The 24,284-nt window shown below is 39.9% G+C and overlaps 1 protein-coding gene across 5 annotated transcripts in view; it reads left to right on the forward strand.

The window, feature by feature from the left end:
- The window catches only part of SAMD12 (sterile alpha motif domain containing 12), a 178,174-nt gene that overhangs the window by 42,234 nt on the left and 111,656 nt on the right, over positions 1 to 24,284 (forward strand). For 3 of the 5 annotated variants that reach the window (XM_054816349.1, XM_054816346.1, XM_054816348.1), the window contains one exon: positions 3,817 to 3,946. In XM_054816349.1, the coding sequence (XP_054672324.1) occupies positions 3,817 to 3,946 (130 nt within the window). The remainder of the gene's footprint in view (positions 1 to 3,816; positions 3,947 to 24,284) is intronic. The other 2 variants (XM_054816347.1, XM_054816350.1) reach the window with 1 other exon arrangement.

Here is a 24,284-nt window from a genome sequence, read left to right on the forward strand (position 1 = left end):
AAATTCTGGTGAATAAATTGACCTTCAAAATTGGCAGGCTTGGTAAACTGCAGCTGGAAGGCTGAAGAGATAATTTGTACGTCATTGCTTAGAAAGAGCAGGGCTTGGTTGCTAATGCTGTTCTGAACACTGAAACACACTCTCTAGTAGTGCACAGGCTGTAAGTTTGATTTGTTTGTTTATTTGAGTTGGTGAGTTTAAGTCCTGTCTTCTCTGCACCATGGAACAAAGAGAGTAAGAAATTGTGCCACACATTAAATAAGCTATTTTTTTTTTCTTCTTGGGAGTCATTTTTATAGTTTGAGATACACATAGCAAAAACTGGGGTTATGCAGTTTAGAAGGGTTTGATACAAAATCCTGAAGAAACCGGTTTTCCTTCAAATATACAAGAAAAGATCAGAATACTGAAGACTTTTATTCTCATTAGATCTATATCTGGCACATGAGTTGGCCTAGCGTTTGGCAGGATTAAAACTATTGAAGTGTTGCCAGCAAAAGGTGATCTTAGGATGAGTTTATGTCAGGAAAATGAAAGGGAAGGTGGAACTAAAGATTTTTTTTTTTTTAAAATACATTATTTTATTTTAATCAGCTTGGGCTTATTGTTTGACTGAGCTGATAAACAGAAATAAAGTAAAACATATGTTTTCCACCTAAGTACTTTATATATAGTTAGTGGCAGGGGACTCATTTGGTAGGTATGTTTATGGTAAGGATAATTTTCCTTGGTTTACTGGGAAATTTTTTAGCATAAGATCTAGCTTTAGAGCAGGGAAGAAACTAAAAAATGGATTTTGTGGGAGGAGAAGCATATTATTTTAATAGCCTTTCATTTAGAGCATCTGGTTGGAAAATATTTTGGGTATGATGTTCCAAAAATGAAAGCGACAACAATATACTTTTTATAACCATTGCTTTGAAACCCCTGTATTCCTCTAACTCATCAAATCCTTAGGAATTAGAAAATTAAACATAGCGCTTGATGGTGTCAAAGTAAAAATGTCCTCTTTGGACTGCATTTATAAGTTTAAGTCAAACATGTCTCAATCCTAATTCTGACCATTGGACAGTAAAAAATCAGCATGTATGTTTGCTATTCAGTGATCTGTAGATTGCACAGCATAATAGCTACATTTGAAACCATCTTTCAGTTCTAGAGGCACAGAGGGAAATGTTAAATTTGTACTGTAATTGCTGATAAACTTGTTCTTCAGATATTTGATGTGATGGTGCTTTTAAGAGGAGAATAGTTGCTGAACTGAAAAGAGCAACCTCTTAGTTAAAACAAACACTGGCACTACTTGTGTACTTTCAGCTAGGAATAAATAGCTTGTAAATCTATAGCTAACTATGTATATTTGTATACAAATATTTGTAATTTAAGTATTTTTATGATGTACAAGAAAAGCCATTGATAATTTATTTTTCAAGGGCTGACAGACTTTAGTCTTCAAAAATTCCAATGCTTAAGAAATATCTTTAAGTTTAAGCAGTAACTCATATAAAGAGACATGTGAAGTCTTGACCGTATTGTTCAGGGATTTCTATGGCATCAGAGAGACTGCTTGTATTATATGGCTATTTTTACGTGGTTTTTCCTTTGATGTATTTGTGAAGGACATGCATTTATATATGCATGTACTAAAAATCAGTTAACTGATACCATAATATCGGGCTCTTCATTGAAATTCAGTTTCTTCTTTGACTCAAATAGCAGTAACGAGTAGGCTAGAGAAGTTCAAAGAGGAGCCTTTGATCTTCCTAGTTGCATGAGGAACAGTTACAGGCACTTGCTCTCCCTCCAGACATTGCGCCTTCTCCAGACCTACACGTGTCCAGAGCGGGTTTCTGTATGCGCAGAAGACTGACATGATTCTCAGAAAGGATAGTGGTAGAGCAAGCACTGCCCTGGTCATGGTGCACCATCAACACCTGTGGAAGTTTCTTTTTTTTTTTGTGGACACCAAGTCTGTCAGTCAGGCTTCTTCCTGCTGAAGGTTGATGGGTGGCAGCGAACGATGAGAATCAATTATTTGGGGTGGTTTTGTGCGTTATTGTGGTATCTCTAAACGCGGATGGTGCCTATTTGTGTGTTTGAAACAGGTTTCATGTTTTGGCGAGTATATTTTTGTTCAAATTTTGTTCATCATATTGCATATTCAACTATAGTTTTCCTGCTGTTTATTTAACTTCTACCCCGGCAATGAAAAAGAGATAGGGGAAAACTGGACATGAGAAATTCAAGACATATTTGCCTGTTGGAATTTTAGCTCTGCCATATTCCCTGGCCCTAGCTTAATATCTTTGCATGATGTACTTTATGGACTTAATAGGACATGCAAAGCACTAGCTTAAAACTGCTTTGGTCCTTTGGGCTTCTAGTAACAAAAAATTTCAAAGCAACTTTGAAAAGGTCGGTCTGACAACGTACATTTGCATAAATGCTGGGATAAACCCTGGCTGGCAATATTGAGGGAATCCACCGTGAGTCCTAATGGAGAAGGATGGTTGAGATGACATTCCCCTTCACCTCAAATTTGTGCAAAAAAACTTCTCTTGAACCTTCTGCACCACCAAGGAGCTGGAGGACAGGTGTTCTGCATACACAGCATGGGAACAAAGATACTTTGATTTTATTCCATAGACTTAGTTCTTTGACAAAATCATGAAGTAAATGGATACATTGGTGTTCACACCCACTTACATCAGCAATGACCAATGTTAAACATTTATTGTTGGCAATAACCACCCATCTATTTAAGATTTTTTTAGTCTCCTGGGCAGACTGTGTTGCAAAAAAAAAAAAAAAAAAAAAAGGATTAAATCACTTTGAATATATTTTCTTTGTTGTTGTTGTTTTGCCTACTTTGACAAGAGGCTTTAAATACCTGCAGTTCAGGTCGTCTAGAACTCAGCATTTTTATATGGTTAAAAAAAGTGTATGTGCAAAGGTGAATTGTTTGATTAAATTAAATGGGACTTTTTACATGTGATAATGCAATTGATTTACTTTATGAATTTATTATGTATAAACTTAATTTATTTGTTCAGATAAACTATTATAAAACTGAGTTTTCAGGAAAGTATTGAACAGTGGTCTTTTTATTTATTTATAAAGAAGCAACTGTTTTAAGCAGGAGTCCTACTTATTTCACATAATGGTAATTGTAGGAGAGTTAAAGGTAAAAAGGAAGCAGGAAAACTAAAACTGCTTGGAAGTATCACCCAAACTAGGAATGATGTCAGCTGAAATGCTCAGTATGAACCGATATCGCCAGCTCTACCTCTGTTGGTGTGTAATCTCCTTTTCCCAGGCAGAACCTGTCTTTAAGCTGGTTTGCACTAAAGGGCTTTGTTGCAAGATCTCTTCTAATTGTAGTTGAGGAACGTGGCTGGCCTGAGGATACTGCTGGTCTTCTGTGGTTATATTCAAACTGGGACACAAACATACAGTCCTCTTGTGAATTTGAAGGCTTCAAAGGCTGCAACTCTTGCCCTTCGGGTGCAGTCAGTTCGGCACTCTTTAAATTGTTATTCAAGTAAGACATGGTGCAATGTGTTCCTGTGATGCAAGGAATATGTATGCAATGCAAAATAATGTTAAAGAACCTTTCACCGTGTGGGATTCCTGTGTGATGTGTTCGAATAGCTGGGTTTTGTGTAACGTGCCGGTGATTATTGCATATCTGCCAGTCAGAGCAGCTCCTATCTTGCATTTATTACTTAAATATCATATATAGATGTCACAGATTAATATTTCTGAAACTTGTGTGTGGACTAAACGTCATGTCTGTTCTTCATTCTGTGTTTCTAGTCCGGGACTGTAAAGCTGACCAAGCCTGTGGCGTTATGGACCCAGCAGGATGTCTGCAAATGGCTGAAGAAACATTGCCCTAATCAGTATCAAATCTACAGTGAGTCATTCAAACAGCATGACATAACTGGTAAAGTATGCGCTATCAGAAATATTTTACTTACTTAACATGTGGCAGATTGTTTTACTTTGTTGTTAATAGATCGTGACTGTGCACGGAGAGGTTTTTTTTTGATTGTATGACTAGAGAGTTGCAAGGTTTAGAGCAGGGGGAATATACCAGCTTTCATAGGATGTGGTAAGTGATTTCCCCATATCCCTAAAAGATAAATTTCAGATTATTCAGGGTTAATATAATGAGGAAATTAGTCTGTATGTGAGTAAGGGCCATACCCTGTTCATTCCAAATAAATAAACCACTCCCCCCCCCCCCCCAACATTAAGAAATGTCCTATGAGGAAAAAAGTAAATGAGGGTTGGTTTTTTATTATTATTGAGGTATTTCACCTTGAGTTCATATTCTTTTTTGCCCTTTTTTTAAAAAAAAAAATATTAAATTAAACTTAGTCCTTAACATGTAGGACGGGAAGCAAGCCCAACTGAGCCCCTCCCTAGAGCTGAAGCAGGATCAATACTGCAAGTTCGTTTCTGACAGATGTTTGTCTAACTTTGTTCTGGAACAGTTGCAATGGAGGAAAATTTTACATCGCTCTATTCCAGTATTTTATGGTCCTTAAAGTTGGTATTTTCCTAGTATCAATCTAAACTATTATTTCCAGCCAATGAAACTGATTTCTGTCCCAAGTGTAGCTCGAGTACAAAAAATTGTTCTTTCTTGCAGTCTTTCCTTTATTGGATAGGGAGCTTCCCACTTGCACATACTTTCCTTGTCTAGTCTAAAAAATACTTGTTTGTTCTATCATGGTTTGTCCCTGAAATACCCGCAGGACCTTCAAAACTTGGTGTCTTGTCTTAGAAGAATATATTACAGAGCGTCATTGTATTTTATTTTCCTATTTACTTTAAAAGTTGATATTGATTTTGTTGATCTGCTTGACTTGTTAACTCCTATTCAGTTTGCTGTAGTGGTATTTTAGCTGACCACTTTGAGTTGACATCAGTTTAGCAGAGTAACTGTATTAATATAAATACAGATGTAACTTTGGAGTTAAATAGCATTTTACTCATATGCCAGGCAGTAATTAATCTATAAAAAATTTAACATGGAACACTAATTTGTTCTCTGAAGTGGTGGTATACAAAACTGGGAATTGACATTCGGCCATTTAATATCAAGCAGAGATTTGAGTTTCACATAGAAATGTCAGTCTTAACAATAATGTATTGTTAATTAATGGATGTTTCAATCAGTGTCTGCTTGTATACGTGTACTTGTGGTGTTTCAAATTTTCCATTGATTCCTGTTGCTATTCTCTCCTTTCTGATAAAATATGAATGACTGCAAACATGGCAAACTAAAAACCCAATATTTGTTTACTATGTAGCCATGAATACGCATACAAACATGTGAGAGGTGGTTTGTGCTGGTTTGGTAAATGTTGAGTTTTAGCACATACCCATTGTGCCCATTTCCTCTAAGTCATCATCTGTTGAATGCAGTCCATAGGAATGTAGTCTCTGTCTCCACCCATGCGTACAGAGCTGACTGCATCCAGAGCGCTACCAGAAAAAATTTAAGCTATTTTTTAATTTTTTCTAGTACTGTTTCACTATCATATTGTCTCTTTTTAGAATTAAGGCACTGTGAGATGAAGTTGAAAGGGATAAAAAGTTGTTTTCATTTCAACATAAACATAGATGGAAATCTTCTAGTTTCATTGCAGATATTCAAACCCTCAAACTTTATAGAAGTCTATGAAAAAGAAAAATCAAGATCAATCTTTCTTACTTTACACAAAAGAAGTATAAGGAAAATATTAGTACTAGTGTCAGAAAGTAAGTCTGCAGTAAAGAAAATAACTTCAATTCAGTAACTACCAAAGAAAAGAAGAAAGGCGATCAATGTTTATACGGATTTTATAAAAGTATATTGTGATAATATTATGAGTGAAATCAATAACTCTGGAGGATATTTCCAGTGCTGTTGGTCCCTGTGACTCCAATTATTTGAAATCTAATAAGGGGATAGAACAGTGGATTTGTGGCTCAAAAAAAGTAGAGCATGAAAGGAGCATGGAAACTTAATGTGAAGATTAAGCCAAGGTAGTGTAACTGTTTCCAGATATGGCTATAGAAAAGTGATGTGATTGTTGAAAATTTATCAGGATTTAAAGTGACTTTACAGGCTGCTTTGATATGGAAAAATATGATGGAAAAGAGCTTGAAGAAAGACACATGAAAAAGATATTTCAACTTTATTTGAAGATAAAATCTAAGGCATGGTCATAAGCCAGGAAAATAGTCTTGGGCAAACATATCTAGCAGTTATTAACCATCGATGTTGAAAAGTGTGGCATTTTACTTGGGACTATTAGTTGCTGATTACGCTTTATTGAGTTGGGGGGAAAAATGCAACCCAAAATGTCCTTTCCTTTGTGGAGATTTTATTCCTTTTTACTACTCCTGACAAAAAGCAGCTGCAGATGTATAAGAAAAAAAGATGCTTCATCTAGTGTTTTACCTAGTAAGAAAAAAGATCTTCATATTAAGAGTGATCTTGAGGATGCCATGGGACAGAGTGTACTCTTATCAGATTTGCAGCTGACACCAAATTGGGGGTAACAGTCAATAGACTCAAGAGTTTTGTAGGGGACCTTGGCAGAGGGACCAGACACAGGCTGAGGAACGTGTCAACAGGTACCTTAGGAAATTCAGCAAGGACAAATGCAAAGTTCTGCGGCTGGGAAGGCTGAGCACCTTGCACCCCATTCAGCCTGGGCTGGCTGGCTGGGGAGCGGCTTTGGTGAACGGGACCTGTGGTCCTGATAGTCAGGAAGATGAAATGAACCATTGTGCCTTGGCAGCAAAGAATGGTAACAGAATCACGGGCAGTATTAACAGGAACATAATGAGCTGATCAAGGATAGTCATTATTCCCCTTTACTCTGCACTTTTTAGACTCCAATTCTTGGACCTCCAGTGCTGGAACTAGCCAGCAGTCCCCAGTGTGTAGAAGGATGTTATCAAAAAGATGGAGCCAGACCCTTCACAGTGATGTAAGAGAGGCACCAGACTTGATTGAAACAAGAGGCTGACCATAAGGAGAAACTTCTTCCTCATGAAGACAGTTGGGCATTGGAACAGGTTGCTTAAAGAGGTTGTGCAGTCTCTGCCCTGGGAAGGTTTCAAGCCTCAGATAGATAAAACCCTTAGAAACCTGATTTGATCTTGTATCTGACCCTGCTTTGAGCAGGAGATTGGGCTAGAAATCTGCTGTGGTCCCTTCCAACCTGAATTCTTCTGTGGTCCTATGCTTTGAGTACTTACTGATGACCTCAGAACCAGTGAATTGCATTTTGCAGCCCGTTAGGGAGAATTAAATATGGAAAGGTCTAATAAGAAATTGGGAGGCTCTTTTTGTATGCAAAATCCTCGAGTTCAAGAAGTGGAGCATTTGGTTGACTTATTCAGCAACAGGTCAGAGGTCATTTTCATGGTGTTGGACCCAGAACCAAAAGAATTTGAAGGACTAATACTGAGTGAGATCTAAGGGCACCTGATAGGAATTAGCAGTGGTGGGAAAAATAAGACAATAAAAAAGGGGGGAACAAAGATGACTGTGGCCTGTACAACCAGGAAAGTAATATGATGGTAGGGCCATGTCACTGGAGGCTCTACAGCTGCTGTTGGCATTTACACCAGTGTGAGGGGACATAGAAAGTTGGTCTGACTGGCCAGCTTTTTAAACTCTTTTTGTACCAGTGTAATCCAGGGGGCAAACCTGGGAAATGGACCTTGCTTTCAGTGTGCATTTGTGAGTTTGAATTTGCTGGGCAGCAATACTTTTAAATGACTAGAGAGTTCTTGAGAGATGAGTTGTTCTTTGACAATCTTATCCTGTACCATTGAAACAACTGAAGATTTTTGCAATGTCTCAGCATTAAGAGGAGCAAGACTGGGCATAGAATGACTAAGGAATACCCATTTGGGGGAAAATGGCCCGTTGACAAAGTAATAAAGAAGATGTCTAAGTAACTGCTTATTGATGTGTGATTTGTTGAAAGAAAGGAAGGAAGGATAGAAACCCTGCTTCACCTCTTGTTTTTACGCCATGTTCCCCAGTGTGCTAATGCATGTCTTCAGAGCATGAGGTTTTAATGCTATGATCATTAAACAAACCTCATTCTGTCAAAGTAATACCCAAGAGGTACCTTGGTCCAAGTGAAGGAATTTGATAGGAGGTACTTGAAAGAACTGAAGCCTTTTTAAATTAAACTTTTAAGGAGGAAAGGAACAGGACTCAGGAAAACCTCTTTTTGGTTTTAGAAGGGACCAGAACTTATGAATATTCATTAAATACCAAATGGCACCTTGGAAAATGAAATATGAACTGCTACTGAAAACCTGCTGCAAATAGCCTTAAAATTTGGCTAATTCTATAACCTCTAAAGATGCTTGCATTAAATCAGCTATATTGACATACTTTTATGAAATTCATATAAAATCTTGCTTTTAAAATATGAGTTTTTTTTTTTTTACTTCAGTAATATCTTTGCAAATGTTAGGGGTTTATCATATCAGCTGAAATGCTCAAGTTATTTAGCATGTTGGTGAAGGGATGGTCTCATGGTTTAAGATACTACACTGGAATTTGGAGAAATCTTGGCTCCGTTTCAGGTTACTCTGGTATTCTTAGGAAGCACACTGAACCGTCAGGGTCTACTCTCTCCATACAGAGAAAGGGCTTCTTTTTCTTATCAAAGTGTTGCCAGATATCTTTCTGATTTCCAGAACATATAGTTTAATTATGCTCTTTGTTTCACGGAACTCAGCTGAGTTTTGTGCTGCAACCAATGCAGTGACTTGGGGATGAAAGGTGTGCAGTGGAGCGCAGGACGCCTGGGTTTCATTCCTACCTCTGGGGCAGGAAGGGTGACCAAAACCAGGTGGCTTTATTCACCATATTGTGACCTCCTGAGCATGTTCATCCTCCTTGTATATGTTCTGGCATCTGTACAACGAAGATAAAGATACCAGTATAGTAAATGTGTTGTGATACGCATATAAAAGATGTTGTTTGCGCCAGCCGAGTCTTCCTGTTAACAGGCCTGTTTCATTTGGAACAACTTCTGCTCGTTTCCTGATCCCTCCCTTGGCAAGTGATTCCAACTTTATTGTCCTTCATCCTTCCATTATTGATGAGTATCACATTGTCCCAAAATATCTCTCATGCCAGTGACACAGCATACCTAATGTGAGGCCTGATGCGAGAAGCAAAATGAGGTCTTCTGTAAGGTGACCTCAACAGGTGTTCACCCTGATGCTTCCTTGTCTGTGTTGCCTGACACCTGGCCCTCCAGAGTCTTCTCACAAATTCTACTGTAGTTACAGTGCACAAGACTACACAAACTGGCACCTTTTCTTAGCTTATTTTATTGGACATTGTTTTATTGTCCCTTATAAACTGCTCACAACCTACGCTCTAGGTTATTATTGGTAGAGGACTGTTTTTATGATCAGATGTAGGACTGCTACCAACTGAAGAAGGTCCTGGGTCAGGGCAAGGTGTTGTAGGAAGTACTTTACCCTCCTTTAAAGCATTATTAAAGTTTTTCTTACCACATTTTTCTCTGGTCCCAAACCTGTAGCAAGTTCTGAGCATTCCACAGCACTGTCATATATCTCAGAAAGAATCTAGTTTATTCATAGGAGAAGAAAATAGATTTTTAGTAGAAACAAAAAGAACCTTCATTGTGTCCAAATGGAGGGTATTTCTCATGAAATACTAGTTATCTTCCTTGTTTTGCATGTGACAGTGCTCTTCAGCGCAATACATCTCTCCTCCCAGGCAGTGTTCATCTGATAGTGGTGATGTAGACACAACTTCCATCTCCAGCCATCTCTGTGAAGCCCTTCCCTTGGTGCAAAGCTTAAGCCAGCCTTACCCACGGTCCTTATTTATGCCACTTCTCCCTGGTCTTAAGAGCAATGTTGATTGGTGGGCTGTCAGATCAATCCTGACTACAGCCATCTGTGGTTTAAAAAATAAAATAAAATCACTGCTTCACCCTGGAGAGAGCTTTTATTCTGCTGTCTGGATAAGGTCAGACTTATTTGCAGCATTCTTTGTGAAGCTGTGATGCTCGTGTTGGAAAATGTGAGGGACTAAAGAGTTTTCCTGTTTCATACTTGGCTGCTCTCAAATTTTTAACATGTGGAACACATCAAAGAGTGACAGGCATTGGGGTAAAGCTCCTGTTTGCATAATATGTGGCAACTGTTCTTTTTGCATGGAAAATAATTTCAGAAATATATTAATGTAACCCTGTGTTTATATAGCATAGAATTGAAAGAAGTTGGATGAGCCAAATAGTTGGAAAGTGGAAATCTTTTTTTCATTATTCAACTTTTTACTGATAAAGAAAATTTTGCATGAAAGTGGGCTTCTCTCATGTCTCAGAAATGGTTCCTGGGTCTGACTTTTCAGTTAGATTATAGCTTGTGCAATATATAGCGAACTCCCACAACAGGAGGCAAAACTGTAATGGCTCATTCGAGATCTGGTATGACCAGGAAGGCTCATCTGCGGTTGAGAAGGGGACAATGAGGCACTTGAACACTTCATGGAAGTTGTAATTTAAGTACTACCATAGTTGATTATTTTCTGATAAATTAGCTTTTCTATGAAAAATAATCTCTGGCATATTATGGCAGAAAGTAATCTTTCTGAGGTTTTGGTGGTGTTTTTTTTAAATCTAGATCAGGAGAATGTTTTCTAACTAGCTGCCATGACAAAGTCTTCATTGCTAAACCAACTTGCTGCTTGTGCATAGGAGAACTAGGCCCTATACGTGTAAGAAGAAATCGAGTCAATTAGTCATTGAGTTATCTTCTCATCCGTGCGCAGACCAGTGGGGAGTGCCTAATGCCATTATTTGTTACATAAAATCCTGTGTGGAAGAAGTAATGTTATCTGTTCTGGTTAATAGGAAAGGGAATTTGTTGAAGGGCGACTGTGGCATTTTTGGCCTTACTTGCCAACGACACATCGATGTTATTGCTTCTATATCTACTAAATTCAGAATGAACAGTTTCCACGCTCCTCCTCTGTTATCAGCTGTGAGATTGCTGTGCAAGCAGCTGATGAATGTTTTTACACCGTTTTCTGTCTTAGTGGATATTTCTTGAGTCTGGTTGCTTTTCCTTGGTGTGCTCTCTCCACTTGTAACTACCTGAGAAGATCTCTCATGATTTCAATAAACAATTGCTCTACAGCATACTCAGAAGTTAATTACACTCTAGCTGCCTCTTTTTCTTTACTCTGTTGCTATATAAGAATTCAGTAAGAGCCATGGTAGCCAGATTTGCTGTAGCTTTTACTCCTACCTGATGTGATAACACAGAATCCAAACCATCTTTGAACTGAAAAGTATAATTCTTATCCTTTAGCTTCAGATTTGAAATTCCCCGTCAGCTTAGATAAGTTCTTCTGTACCCTTAAAGTGTGAGTATTTAGGTGACAGGAGAAAAAGGTATATTGCTCTTCATTTGAAGCAGTGTTTACTTGCTCCTCAGTACTTTCTCCTCAAGTGCTGTCAGATGTTGGAGAATTAATGTTTCATAATTACATGCAATGATAATTGGATTATTAATTCCCTCTAACACAAGGGGTTTTTTTTTTCATTTTTAATTTAATCTTGTTCTATTTATTTTAGTCAACTTTTACTAACTGGAGATCGTATCATCTTTTACCCTTCTCTTTGAAAAAATCTTTGTTGTACAGTCTTTGTAAACTTGATCCACTGTATTCTCTACAAAACACTGATTCACATCAGTATTGTGTAAAACTCACCCCCAGAACCTCTCACTGTGGCAGCCAGTTTCAAAATCAATTTCTGTTTCTTACTCAGAGAGGAGCTAAAAATGTGAATTAGGGTAAGATATGGAAAACTGTATCAAATGTCTTAGAACAGCCTATTTCAGGAATTCTCAAACCATATTGTAAAGCTTTGTGATACTTCCTAGTTTGCTGATAAGGCTGTGCAGTGTGTCTGCAAGAAGAACTGAGCACTGATTGTGATCCGCTGACAGAGCCAAAAAGTGTAGGAGCTACTGATTTAGCCTTTGGGCGCTTACCCTATCTATCTCAGGTGACTCAGACATCCAACTTAAGTGGGATTCATAAGACCAAGGGTAAGAGAGTAAATTGCTGAAGGAATCAATGGAGGGGCGAGGGATGCCTCCAAAGGCATTAATTTAGTGGACTTAATATAGCTAAGAGAAGATGTTATGAAAACACTCGTTTTATGTTCATCCTGTTTCCTTTGTCCACCTTCTTTTATTTTGCAGCCCTTCACAATGTTCTTGATGAAGTATGCTTTTTATCAGCTATTTTTTCTGTAGCTGCTTTACAGGGGCATTGATTACTTTATTAATAATTCTAACATTTTGACAGATACTGAAGCTCTACCTTCTCATTTTATTTCTTAGGAAGTTCTTTTTCTACAGGTTTTTGGAACCGTCATCAACTGGTAGTGATTACATTATTACTTTACCATGTTCCTTGATTGATCACTAGGCTGTATGATCCCATTATCTAGAAGCTAGGCAGGGTGAAGCACTGTTGTTACTTGGAGACCTCCAAGGAACAGCTTGAAGCCAGAGGATGTAGCATTGTGTCATGGTTTAACCCCAGCCGGCAATTAAACATCACACAGCTGTTTGCTCATCCCCCCCACAGGGGGATGGGGAGGAGAATCGGAAGAGTGAAACTCATGGGTTGAGATAAAGACAGTTTAATAGGACAGAAAAGGAAAATTATTATAATACTAATGATAAAAGAATATACAAAACAAGTGATGCACAGCACATTTGCTCACCACCCCGCTAATCGATGCCCAGCTGGTTCCTGAGCGGCGGTGCCTCCCGGCCAGCTGTCCCCCTAGGTTATGTACTGAGCATGATGTCCCGTGGTATGGAATATCACTTTGGCCAGTCTGGGTCAGCTGTCCTGGCTGTCACTCCTCCTGGCTTCTTGTGCACCGCCTCACTGGCAAAGCATGGGAAGCTGAAAAGTCCTTGGCTTAGTATGAACATTACTTAGGGACAACCAAAACATCAATGTGTTATCAACATTATTCTCATCCTAAATCCAAAACATGGCACTATACCAACTGTTAGTCTGAAAATTTAATTCTATCCCAGCCAAAACCAGGACACATTGTTAACCCTGATGGCACTTTTTTGTTTCCTTTTTTTTTTTATGTCCCCACTTGATTAATACTGATTAACTACTTCACTATGGTGCATAACAGCCTGGAGTCTTTCCACTCAAATGACAGGGTCCTTAGTTTAGAACTGGCTATTGAATATTCAGCCTTCCTATGAATTGTGTTGATTCCAAGTATTGTGCCCTGACCAAAGTCTTATTAAGCTGTAATTCTGTGTTGCTTTTTTAAAACTTCTGCTGTATCTGTTGAGTCTAGAAGTTATTTTTTCAGGTTGGTTAAACTGCTGGTTCATACTGCTAGGCTCTCATTTCCCACCAAGTCAGGCTTTCCTGCAGCATTTCAGAATGGGAACCAGAACTTCTGGTGGGAACCAGGACAAAAATGAGAGATATTGGAGGGTCTCCTTTCAGATTACTTGTGCTGTTGTCTGGGAAGGAGTATTTGTTGTCTTTGCTGTGCAGACACAAAGTCAATTTTATGGCTCAGTTGTAGGTAAGGAAAAGTTAGATGGGGCAATCTTCATTGATTAAGTGGAGGAGTTGTTAGAGGACCTTACAATTCTTCACTTTGAAAAAGTGAATTAATTTGCTGCTTAGTGGGTGTGTGTTTGTGATACCAGTGAGCAGCTAGAGCTGATTCCTTTTATTTCAGCTTGTTACTTGCCAGCATGTGCTATTCATGATATGGGGATTTAGTCTTAGTGTAATCTTATAATTATTTGGCAGTGTTCCCCGGTCTAATAACAACGCCGAAGGAAGCTCTCCTGAAATCCGAACCTGGAGGAAGCCACGGCTGAGAGCTTGACTTCTGTTTTGTGACACAAACGAGCGAGTGCATATTTAATCTCTCTCATCTGATCGGTCTGCAATTTGCTGTGTTCCTTCTCTCACCTCCAACTCTCACCGCTGTCTAATCCCCTGTGACTCTTCTCAAGCCAGATGCCCTCTGCAGATGATGCTGCAATTCCAGCTTCTCTGCTGTCTCTATATTTTATATATATATGTAGCCAACAAGCCCACTGTTGCACCCGATCTCTGACAAATGGATTAACTCATATCCTAAATTTTGCCCTCTGTGGTGGCTCCATGTTCTCAGCTGCTTTCTGCCTTCTCTGCCCCGGACCTTTTGCAGGACTCGGCATTCAAGGAGAGCTGGGCTCGCCCTGTGCAGCACCCGCACCGCACCCCGAGTTCCCCGCTGTCGCTGAGCAAAGGCAAACAACCCCCGGCAGTCTTCAGTACTTCCCAGGTGTCTCCGCCTTGGTGTTTAAAAAGAATTGGAAGCGCAGGTGGGAAAACTCTGGGGTTTGGGTTTCCCCCCCCCGCCTTTTCCTTTTGGGAAGGCTGAGGGGAGCTGGGCAGGGCTGGCGGTGCGGTTCCGCTCGGCTCCTCGGGGGGGAGCCGGCACACAGGCTAACGCCGGGCTCGGCTGCGGCTGCTCAGCACCGCTCTCGCTGCACCGGGCTGGGAACCGAAATTGGAGCACCCCTGTAAGTTACTACAGGAGGTTTTGTCCCAACAGATACCAGCGTTTGTGTAATCTTGTGTAATCGGTGACGACTGCGCTCAGGAGGATGTAAAAAGCCGGTCCTTAACGCTAGCTTTCGGTCTCTTCTAATTAGCTTGTCAGTTCCTAATTTTTTCATGTCCCTCTTTGAAAATGATTCTGGTTTTGGAAACATCAGCCTAGCCAGCTGAGCCTTTTCAGAGAGCAAAGAGGCTGGAGGAAGAAGCACTTCTCTCTTCCCTACCTCCCCGTATTATAATAAAAATGAAATCCAAAGCTGCTTTTTTTTGAACTGCTCAAGTGCTAAAACAGCTGGCCTCTGAAAGTCAAGATTTGCCAAGGGAATAGCCTTCAGTAAAAAAGAAGTGCCTCACAGGGCTCCAGTGAAAATTATTGTTTGATTTGATATAGTTAATTGAACATGTTGAAAGTCTGACAGGGTCCAGTCCAGTGCACTTGACACAGCTTTATCCTTGTTATCGTAGAATGCACAGCGGAGGGAGGTCACAAATATCTGGCTCTTTTAGCAAAGATAGAAGGACCCAGCTCCATTTTCCTCTGAATTCAGTGGAAGGAGCTCTTGGAACAAAAAAAAAAAAAAGGCTGGATTCTGTCCAAGCCCTTGCTGCATTCAGGAATTGATTTTTAGCCCTTCACCCAACAAGGATCTGCACACCCTGTGAAGTGTGTATCTGATTCCTCAGATCCTAGTGGTGATCAGCGCTTAACTGGTGCAGGAGAAGGCTTTCTGTCCTGCATGCAGCCAGAAGAATTGCTTGGTACTCAAAAAGAGAAATCCGCTGTGAGAAACTTGCGTCTTTTAATTGATTTTGTTATCTGTGAACAGAAACTCTATGCTTATAAATGTGAGCCTAGACACAGAAAAAAGTAGGATCTTAATAAACCATTTTGGTCTGAAACATGGACACGTAGATTAATCCATGAACCTTCTTAACAAGGTGCAGTAAAGGCATGACTCCCTTAAAAATTCCCAACAAAATACAGTCTTCCCTCCCCTGAGGTTTCATTAACCTTACTGAGCCCCAAGTACTTACCAGAGGCAAACTCTGTTATACAGCAATCACCATTAAGTGGTTAACCTCAGATAAAACTTGGGGGACTCCTGTTCTAATGGCTTATTATTAACTGCAGCTACTCTCTAACATAATCCAGTATGTGAACGCATACATTTGAGGGCTGTGTTGCTGCTGACAATCAGGTGGTCTGTCCTAACTGAACTTCAGTGGCTGCTATTACAGTCTGCTGTGGATTTTAGCCTTTCAGGACTACATTGCTGCATATTTACAGCAGAAGCAGGGTTAAAAGATGAAAAAAAACCCAACAAACCCAAATAAAAAACCCCAAAAGAAACACAAAACCCCTGTCAGAACATGAGCTATCCCATGCAAGTCTTCAGAACCTCAAGAGCCTGCAGTCCATCAGGCTGTGCAGACCTTGTCCTGTTCCCCAATAGCTCTGCTTGAAGCACAGCGGAATTCCTGCCCACCAGGTTGGTAAGAGAATCCTCCAAGTTCCACAAACAAAATTATTGCTTCTTAATAACCGACTGAAACGACCAAATGCTCCCCCAAGGGGGATTTGAGGTTTTGTTCTGTTTTCTGAAATGCCGAACAATGATACCCTTGAGGACATGTGTATCTTTTGTCAGTGTGCCATGTATTTGAGACAAGCCGTCAATGTAATCCCGGTCCTGTCAACTGTACTGACAGGGCACCTGCATTGCACAGGCGCTGGTGACATTGTGCTGTGATTAGAGGGAGGTCTTTTACAGAAGTGTTTGATCCCCCAAACAAGTTTACGTGTATGAATCCCAGTCACTTTCTCTGCAGGTTCTGTTTGGTGCAGTGAATTGCAGATTATTTCCCTGTTCGCAGGTCGAAATCACCAAATCCTGGAGTTATTTAGGTTGGAAGGGTCCTTTTGAGATTATCTACTCCAATCTCTCTGCTCAAGCAGGGTCAGCTAGGACAGATTGTCCAGGACCACGTCTAGTTGGGTTTTGAATCTCGGCACAGATGTTCTATTTAGTCAAGGTTTTCCTTGACTATAATTTTGAATGTACACATTTTTAATGTTTGTTTTGCATAGATTATGTAGATTTTGTCTTGCAGTACCTGTTCTTGATCTAAATATAACAGCTCAGAACCTGAAGATGGATTAATAAGGTTACTCAAAAAACAGTGCCAAATATGGAATAATCCCAAATGGCCTATAAGGAAATGTTTGTTACGTGTTCTAATTTTTTTGTTGCTGTTGTTAAGCATAAACACTGTCTGGAGAAATGCCAGGAATGTGACAAGCTGTTATGAGCATATCAAATTTACGAAGTACTGCAATCCAATCCGCTGTCAAGCACTAGTTAAATTGCAACACTAAAATGCTTGTGTCCATTGGTTTATGGATGTTATATGCATGTAGATAAAGCTTGTCATATACTGGCTTATCAAAAACAAACAAAAGACAGCTTGATTATGAAGAATGTCACCTGTAACTGTTATCCTAAGCTAATCTACTTCTGAATTTGCCATTCACAGATGTGTACAGTCCTTTTTTATGTGACATTAAGCCATATTCAGGCCCATATCATACTGACTCATTCCAAGTCCGTCTCACGGAGAAAGCTTCTTTCTGTTAAAAAATGATGGTCTGGGATTTTTTTTTCATTTTATTACACTCAACACAAGGAGCTACAGACCTGTTAGCCTCTTGCCAATTCTGCCAAAATAATGGAACAGTTAATTTGGGTTTCTGTCAACAAAGAATTGCATTGTATAGTTAATACCAGTCATCTTGATGACCAGCCTGTCAAACTAACCTGGGACTTTTTTCTTTCTTGTTTCTTTCCCGTTGGCAAGGGGACAAGTTTAGTAGTTAACAGCTACCCTGTGGAACACAGTATCTTTTTTTGCCCCCAAAGCAGACAGCTTAGGATCACGTGACATCTTAATTAAACACGTGCCTTTTAATTCTGTGTGCTGCATGCTGGAGTCAGGCTGGTTCATTGACAGATGCCTGAACACAGTAGGGAGACACTAATGAAAAGGGCCTTTATTGGTGTCTCCTGGTTTAGCTGGTTGTGCAGCATCATTCAGACTTTCTGTGTTGGTTGCCTAAGTGTTGCGGTTGATGTGGTAGCAAACGGCAGGGCAGGGTAATGGTACAAGCATGGTATAAATAATCTAGCTAAATGGTTCTGACAAAATTTGTTTCATTGTAGCCAGATGTAGTGCAATACATGAGAAATCACTTCATCCTGCAGAATCCTCTTCTCCCTTGGAAAGAAGGCTGTCAAAGAAGAAAATGAGTTGGGAGTTATTGTAGGTAGCCACGTTACCTGAACTCTAAACGCAAAGCTAATGGGACTAATGTAATCTCTTGTTATAAGAGTTGTGTTGAATAGCAGGGACTGTTGTAACGTACACAGGTCAGGTCGCTTAAGTCTCCTACTAGACTAGGATACTGTGTCCGGTTGTGATGTTTTAATTCTGAGAATAGTGTAGAAGTAGATGGAAGGTGGTGCCCAGCCTTTTCCCAAGCCTGGAAGATGAGCCTTGTGTTGTCATGTTACAGGAGATGAAGCTGCTGAAAGGAAGGCTGATAGGTGACCTGATAACTGGGTATAGGGATTTAGCAGGACAACAGCATGTGTTCAAAAGCTGAAATTGGAAGCTTGACTGATTCAGTAATCAGAAAATGAATCCTGGCTTTGCAGGTCATTCAGCAGTGGAAGTGCTTACTAGGAAAAAGGGCAGACGCTGACAGAATCGAGTTTTTAAAAGGTGAAACGTGGGTGGAAAAATACATGGTAAGCATGTGTATATGCAGTGTACAGGCTGCATGGTCACAGTGGTCCTTTAGCAGAAATATCTGCAATCTCTAGATTCTGGTATACTCTGCAACCCCATTGTGTGAATTTGGGTAGGGGGTGATTTGTATTTGCGGTTTTGTTTTTCTACTTCTAAAGAGTCTAGGCCTTTAGAAGCAAAGGCCCCTGGGAAGCTCAAATGAGCCTTGAACTAGGCACCCCACATAGCAGGAGAAACTATTTAGCACAACTACGGATAAAATAATCAGCCAGTTACCCAGCTGTTCTTCCTGTGCTCTACACGTGGTTTTTCCTACTTGTTCAATCACTATGTCAGACTAGGTCTAGGGTAAAACTTTTGATATAAGGGCAACTTACCTTTGTAGTCCCTCTTCAAGCTGGATGTGAGCAGTCCTGCATGCTACTAGATGTAGTCCCATTGTAAACATCACATTTGGGGTAAGTACTTGTACTTAGGAAATGACATGGTAAAACCAGTTAGTAATTTATGTGTAATGTGTATTTTCCCAACAGTTCTCCTAGGGTTTGAATCTATTATATTTTCCTGTGTTTGACCAAAGAGCATGTCAGGCTAGATTCATGTAATATAGAAAGTCTAATTCTGAGATTTAAAGTTCTCCTCTGTCTTCTTTTAGAATTCCCCTGCGACTTAAATATTGCAAATGTACCCAGTGTGACATGCGCAAAGATGACGTCTGTACACAATCTATTACATGTTTCTCATGAGTACAGTGGGATGTTGATACATGCTCACATACCTACCATTCCTTTAATTTTCTTCTTAGGCATAATTTCTGTACAAGACTCCCCACATAGCCTGTTATCCATGTCTATTTACGCATTCTTTCTAGATCAGATAAACATTTGTTGCTGAAGCTGCATGTGATGCTCTGTTGCTGGGACTGGTACCAGAACCTACAGCCTGGTAGGAGCCTCTGGCTTCTAGAGCTATTGCCTGGGAATTGCTGTAAAAAGCACTGTAGGGCAGATATATAATTTTTATGTCATACTATGCGTTTCCTTACATTTGCAACATCAGAAGTGGCTCTTGTGCTGTCATAAATATGGTAATGAAAATAACTATTTGAAGACCATTTATTCCGAAGGCTTAACACTTCGAGTATGTTTTCCGACTCAGAAATGTGTGGCCATCAACTGATGTAGCCTGGATCAGATCAATAGAAGGATTGTAACTGTGGAGCTGTCTTTGGCCTCCATACGCTACATAAAGTAGTGCCATGAGGTTTCCTGATCTAATGCTGTGTTGCTGGGATGGGGTTTAGAGCTGCAAAGGGCAGACATCAAATCAGTCTAAAGGAAACCAGAGCTCACACTGGCTGTGTTTGTCCCATTTTTAGGCAAGAGTATATTCTACTTGTGCAAATGCTATTGCTTCTTTTTTTCCCTGTGCTTATGACTTCTTTGGGTTTAAATAGGTTACCTAATTTCAGGGTTTGGGATTTTGCAAAACCTCTTGAGGGATTCACGTTGTGAAGTTCAGGTGTTCTTGAGTGTTCATTCAGAAAAGTAATTCAAGGACTGTAGGCTTCCAGGAGATTTTATCTTGGTGCATGAGTTTTCTTTAACAAAAGGAGAAACGGTTACCTACTTGGGATGAAAGAACACATTGGCCATAGAACTGTACAAGATGTTTTTTGACAAGGCTAAATCTTAAACTACTGCGTGAATGGTTCAAGGAGAAACACTGACACTGGAGCATCTAACTTCCTGCACCTTTAATATTGCTTTCATAATTTGTAGATCTGCCCTGTTGCAGCATGATACAGCTTTGCCTGAGCACAACTCTCAGGCTAGATGAAGGATGGCGTGCAGTATTCATGAGCAGTCTTCTCTCTGGGCCATGAGTGAGGCAGTCTTATGAGGGAATGGTCTGTGATACTGCAGTGGAGGAATACGTATTTCAATGCATATGCACCCACAAACTGCAGCTTTAACTCGCGGTGTTGAACTGCATTGATTCCCATGTTGCTCATCACTACAGCTGAATTCAGTGGAGTTGTCCCGGACTGCTTATGGCGATTACGGATATCTGTGATGGTTTCTAATGTTCTTCAGGGACCAGTCACTGGAGGACAATGAGGGCTTCATTTTGCCACTGAGATTCACAGCAACTGGCGGACACTAGAGGAAGTCTTGAGAGTCTTCTGTTTCAGCTACTGATGAACGCCCATTCAAAGACCACAAATTCAGGCTCTGTTTTGGTCATATCTAACTGGGACCTTCCATTGTTTTCTTGTCCTAGTTGTAGTCTTTCTAAATTTTTTTTCTTCTGTTTTCAGATTTTTGGTCCTTCTGTTGAACAATCATCTTTTCCAATAGTGGGAACCTTTAGAATTAGAGGAGGGACACTTTTCTTCTCTTCTTGTCTCTGGCTCCACGAAGGCACTACCTGGCTTGGGTGACTCTGCCCTTTAGCCTGAGGTTGGAGCATGCACAGTCTCTTGAAATGACTTTTTGAGTGGGTCTGTTGAGTGATTGTAGACTGAAATGCTTTAAAGGTTCTAACATGAACAAATTTAGGTTGATCTTCATGAAGACAGCATGTTGGCACAAAGACTTACACTCAAGTTGTGCTTTCCAACTAGAAATTGTGGGGTTTTTTCCTTCCTCCCAACAGTTACTTAATTCTTTTAACTGAACTGCAAGTATTTTCCCTGACCTTGTATTGAAAACCATTGAAATTTTGGCAACAACTATTAAGCCTACCAAAAATCAGTCTGATGCAAAATAACTGACATAGAAATTTTCAGCTTCAGTGGTTGTGGTTCAGCAACACTTGATGATTATGAAAGGTGTCAAGCAGCTATAATCATAGTCATCAACACCTGTGCTGTATGTGTACCGAAACATGTATTTGGTCTCCTTTGTTAGGAAAATATGCAATGCCTAATTGTTCCGAGTCTCTCTAGTGGCTGCATTGCACATTTCTCTGTGTAAAAGGAACGTCTGTTTAGAGGGGCTGCTGCTATTCTGTGAATCGAGTATACATTTATGGCAGCTTTCATTTTCTTCTCTTATTGCTTTATTTAAAAATGAATTTCAAACTAGAACTACACTATCACTCCTTATATAGAAAATAATTATCAGTGGGTTTAATTTCTTACAAATAATATGTTGCATATGCAGTTTCCATGTGTTGTAAGAATTTTCATGGATTCTCAAACCTCAGTACACATAGTTTTCAAGTATATTCTATATGCATCTTTAAAGCGGTGAAGTAGCTGTGGTTATGAGTGTGCTACATCAGGCCAAAGATGCGTCTAGCCTAGAATCGTCCCTTTGTCCAAAAGTAGTGCTTAGAGATGACTGTGAGTACAGGACAAGCATATTTCCTCCTAATACCCTCCTGCCTTCCAACAGGTTGTTGTTCGCAGTCTTCCACAAGGTAGAGTAACTCATGGGTTTGAGCAGCCCCTATATGAAGACCTAGCCCAAGTCCCTGTGGTCATATGTATGAGTAAAGGACAGAGGTAAGAGTGCTCGGGCAACCTGAAGCTGACATTTCCTGATTTCTGAGATCTGAGCAGTGCAGCTTTAATATTGACTTTTCATGTGCTCGGTGATGGTGTTGTGATTAGTACTAGAGGAGGTGAACATTTTAAGATGCGAGGGAGTAATAGGATATTTAAAAAACCCCACAAAACACACACAAAAACCACCAGGCTGAAGAAGTAGAAAACTGTGTGCCTCTTGAGCTTGTAGTTTTTACTGATACTTAGTTAATATTTGAGTTAAAAAATTGATTCTGTGGGTTATTTGGTGGCACAAATACTTTTCTGTCCAGAAAATGCAACCTAAATGAGCACAATATATACCCATGTGAGTCTGTTTCCATTGTGGTACATGATCCAGACTTGTGGTGTTTGAATCATAGAACAATGGAAAGGTTTGGGTTGGAAGGGACCTTTAAAGGCTCTGCTCAGAGCCCCGTCCAGCCTGGCCTTGAATGTTTCCAGGAATGGGGCATCTACCACCTCTCTGGGCAACCTGTATCAGTGTTTCACTACCCTCATCGTAAAAAAGTCTTCCTCATATCTAATCTAAATCTACCCTCTTTTAGTTTAAAACCATTACCCCTTGTCCTTATCGCATCAGGCCCTGCTAAAAAGTTTGACCTCATCTGTCTTGTAAGGCCCCTTTAAGTACCAAAGGGCCGGAGTAAGGTCTCCCTGGAGCCTTCTCTTCTCCAGACTGAATAACCCCAGTTTGAGATATTTCTGTCAACACTGATGGAAGTCTGCTTTGAAAAACTTGCAGTATTTACTTTCAGATCCCTACTGTTGCAATGCAGTTCTGACCTTCAGACACACCACTTCTGAAGAACTCTCAGAGCCTTTTTGTTTTGTTGAATTTGGTGAATGATGCCTGGCTTTCATTTCCCTGACAGACTGTTTATTTTCACCAGGTGTGCTTCAGGACTGACTCTTTGTTTGTTTTTCCCCTTTATTAGAGAGCTAGTTAGTTGTCAGTAAAATAACAATTACACTATCTGAGCATTTATTACCTGTTCTGGAATGCCAGATGTCAGAATACAACTTACATGAAAAGATGGAAACTTCGTCTCTTCTTAGTCATAGTAGTCTTGAAAATTTAAGGCAAAGTAGAATATGTTTTTTTTACTTCCCATCTGAGTGAATCTTTCAGTAGTAAGCAAGTATTTGCATACTCTTTATGTAAGCAAGCTCTAGCTAAACAGCATCCACTAAATCTTGTACAGTCTATTGCTGACTTGCAAAAATTGCAGAGAACTGTTACACCAATATGATCATCCATCTGGCAGAAAAAAACCCACTGTAAACTGCAGTGCCGTTAACACTTTTGTATGGCAAAAGCTCTGATGTGCTGGATCCATTCTGTACCTCAATGAATTACCGAGAGTAAAAGAATAGTACAAACAATCGTAGTCTGAAACATTCACTTGTACAAACCTGCAATTATAATTGGTAGTGAGAGACTGTGGGAAACAGTATCTTTTGATATTATCTCTCAAAAATATATCAAAATGATTAAACAGCTTTCCCAAAGAATTTGAGGACTTGCTAATTCGAGACTGATACGTGAGTTTAAAAAAAAATATGCAGCTTGCTGTTTTTTCAATACTGCCTTTCTCTGAGTGCAGAAAAGTGAGGGTGCCAAATTTGACTTTGGACCAGAATCAGAATCATCACTGGAATATTGAACTTTTTTTATGTAAACCACAGTGATCAGTCATGTAATTGTCCTCTGCGGGAGGTTACTGGAAAGCACTGAGACTGATTGCAACTGCAGTGGCCCAACATGGACAGCAAATTAGTTTGACTCCACTAACATGCCTTGTGTCCATAAACTTTGTATGTCATCTGGTTGTCAAACCACATTGGAAGTGGGTTAACTTAGAAGTGGGTTGGATTTGCCCTCAACCAGGTAGGTGTGGATGTCTTTGTGTCCTCTTGCAATTCTTGCAAGCATACTAAGTTTTCTAAGTAGTTCCTTATAACTCATACAGCCAGTAAAGCAGTAGCTCTTTGCGGACTAATGTGTTCTCTCCTGCTCCAGGGGCATCCAGGCAGGATTTCATCTCTAGTTTTAAATATTGGTGTGCGGCTGTTACCATCCTGTGCAATTCTAGCTTGTGGGGAGATCACATATCTTTGTCCCAATTACTCCCCAGTTAAGCCTCAGGCAACTGTGTTGTGGTCATGTACTGGAAATGCTCAGTGTAATTGACCCCTGGAGAGGGGAGCTTTATCTTTGCCAGCTGTCAG

This window comes from Grus americana, chromosome 2 (genome assembly GCF_028858705.1).
Source record: "Grus americana isolate bGruAme1 chromosome 2, bGruAme1.mat, whole genome shotgun sequence".
In the NCBI taxonomy this organism is placed as follows: domain Eukaryota; kingdom Metazoa; phylum Chordata; class Aves; order Gruiformes; family Gruidae; genus Grus; species Grus americana.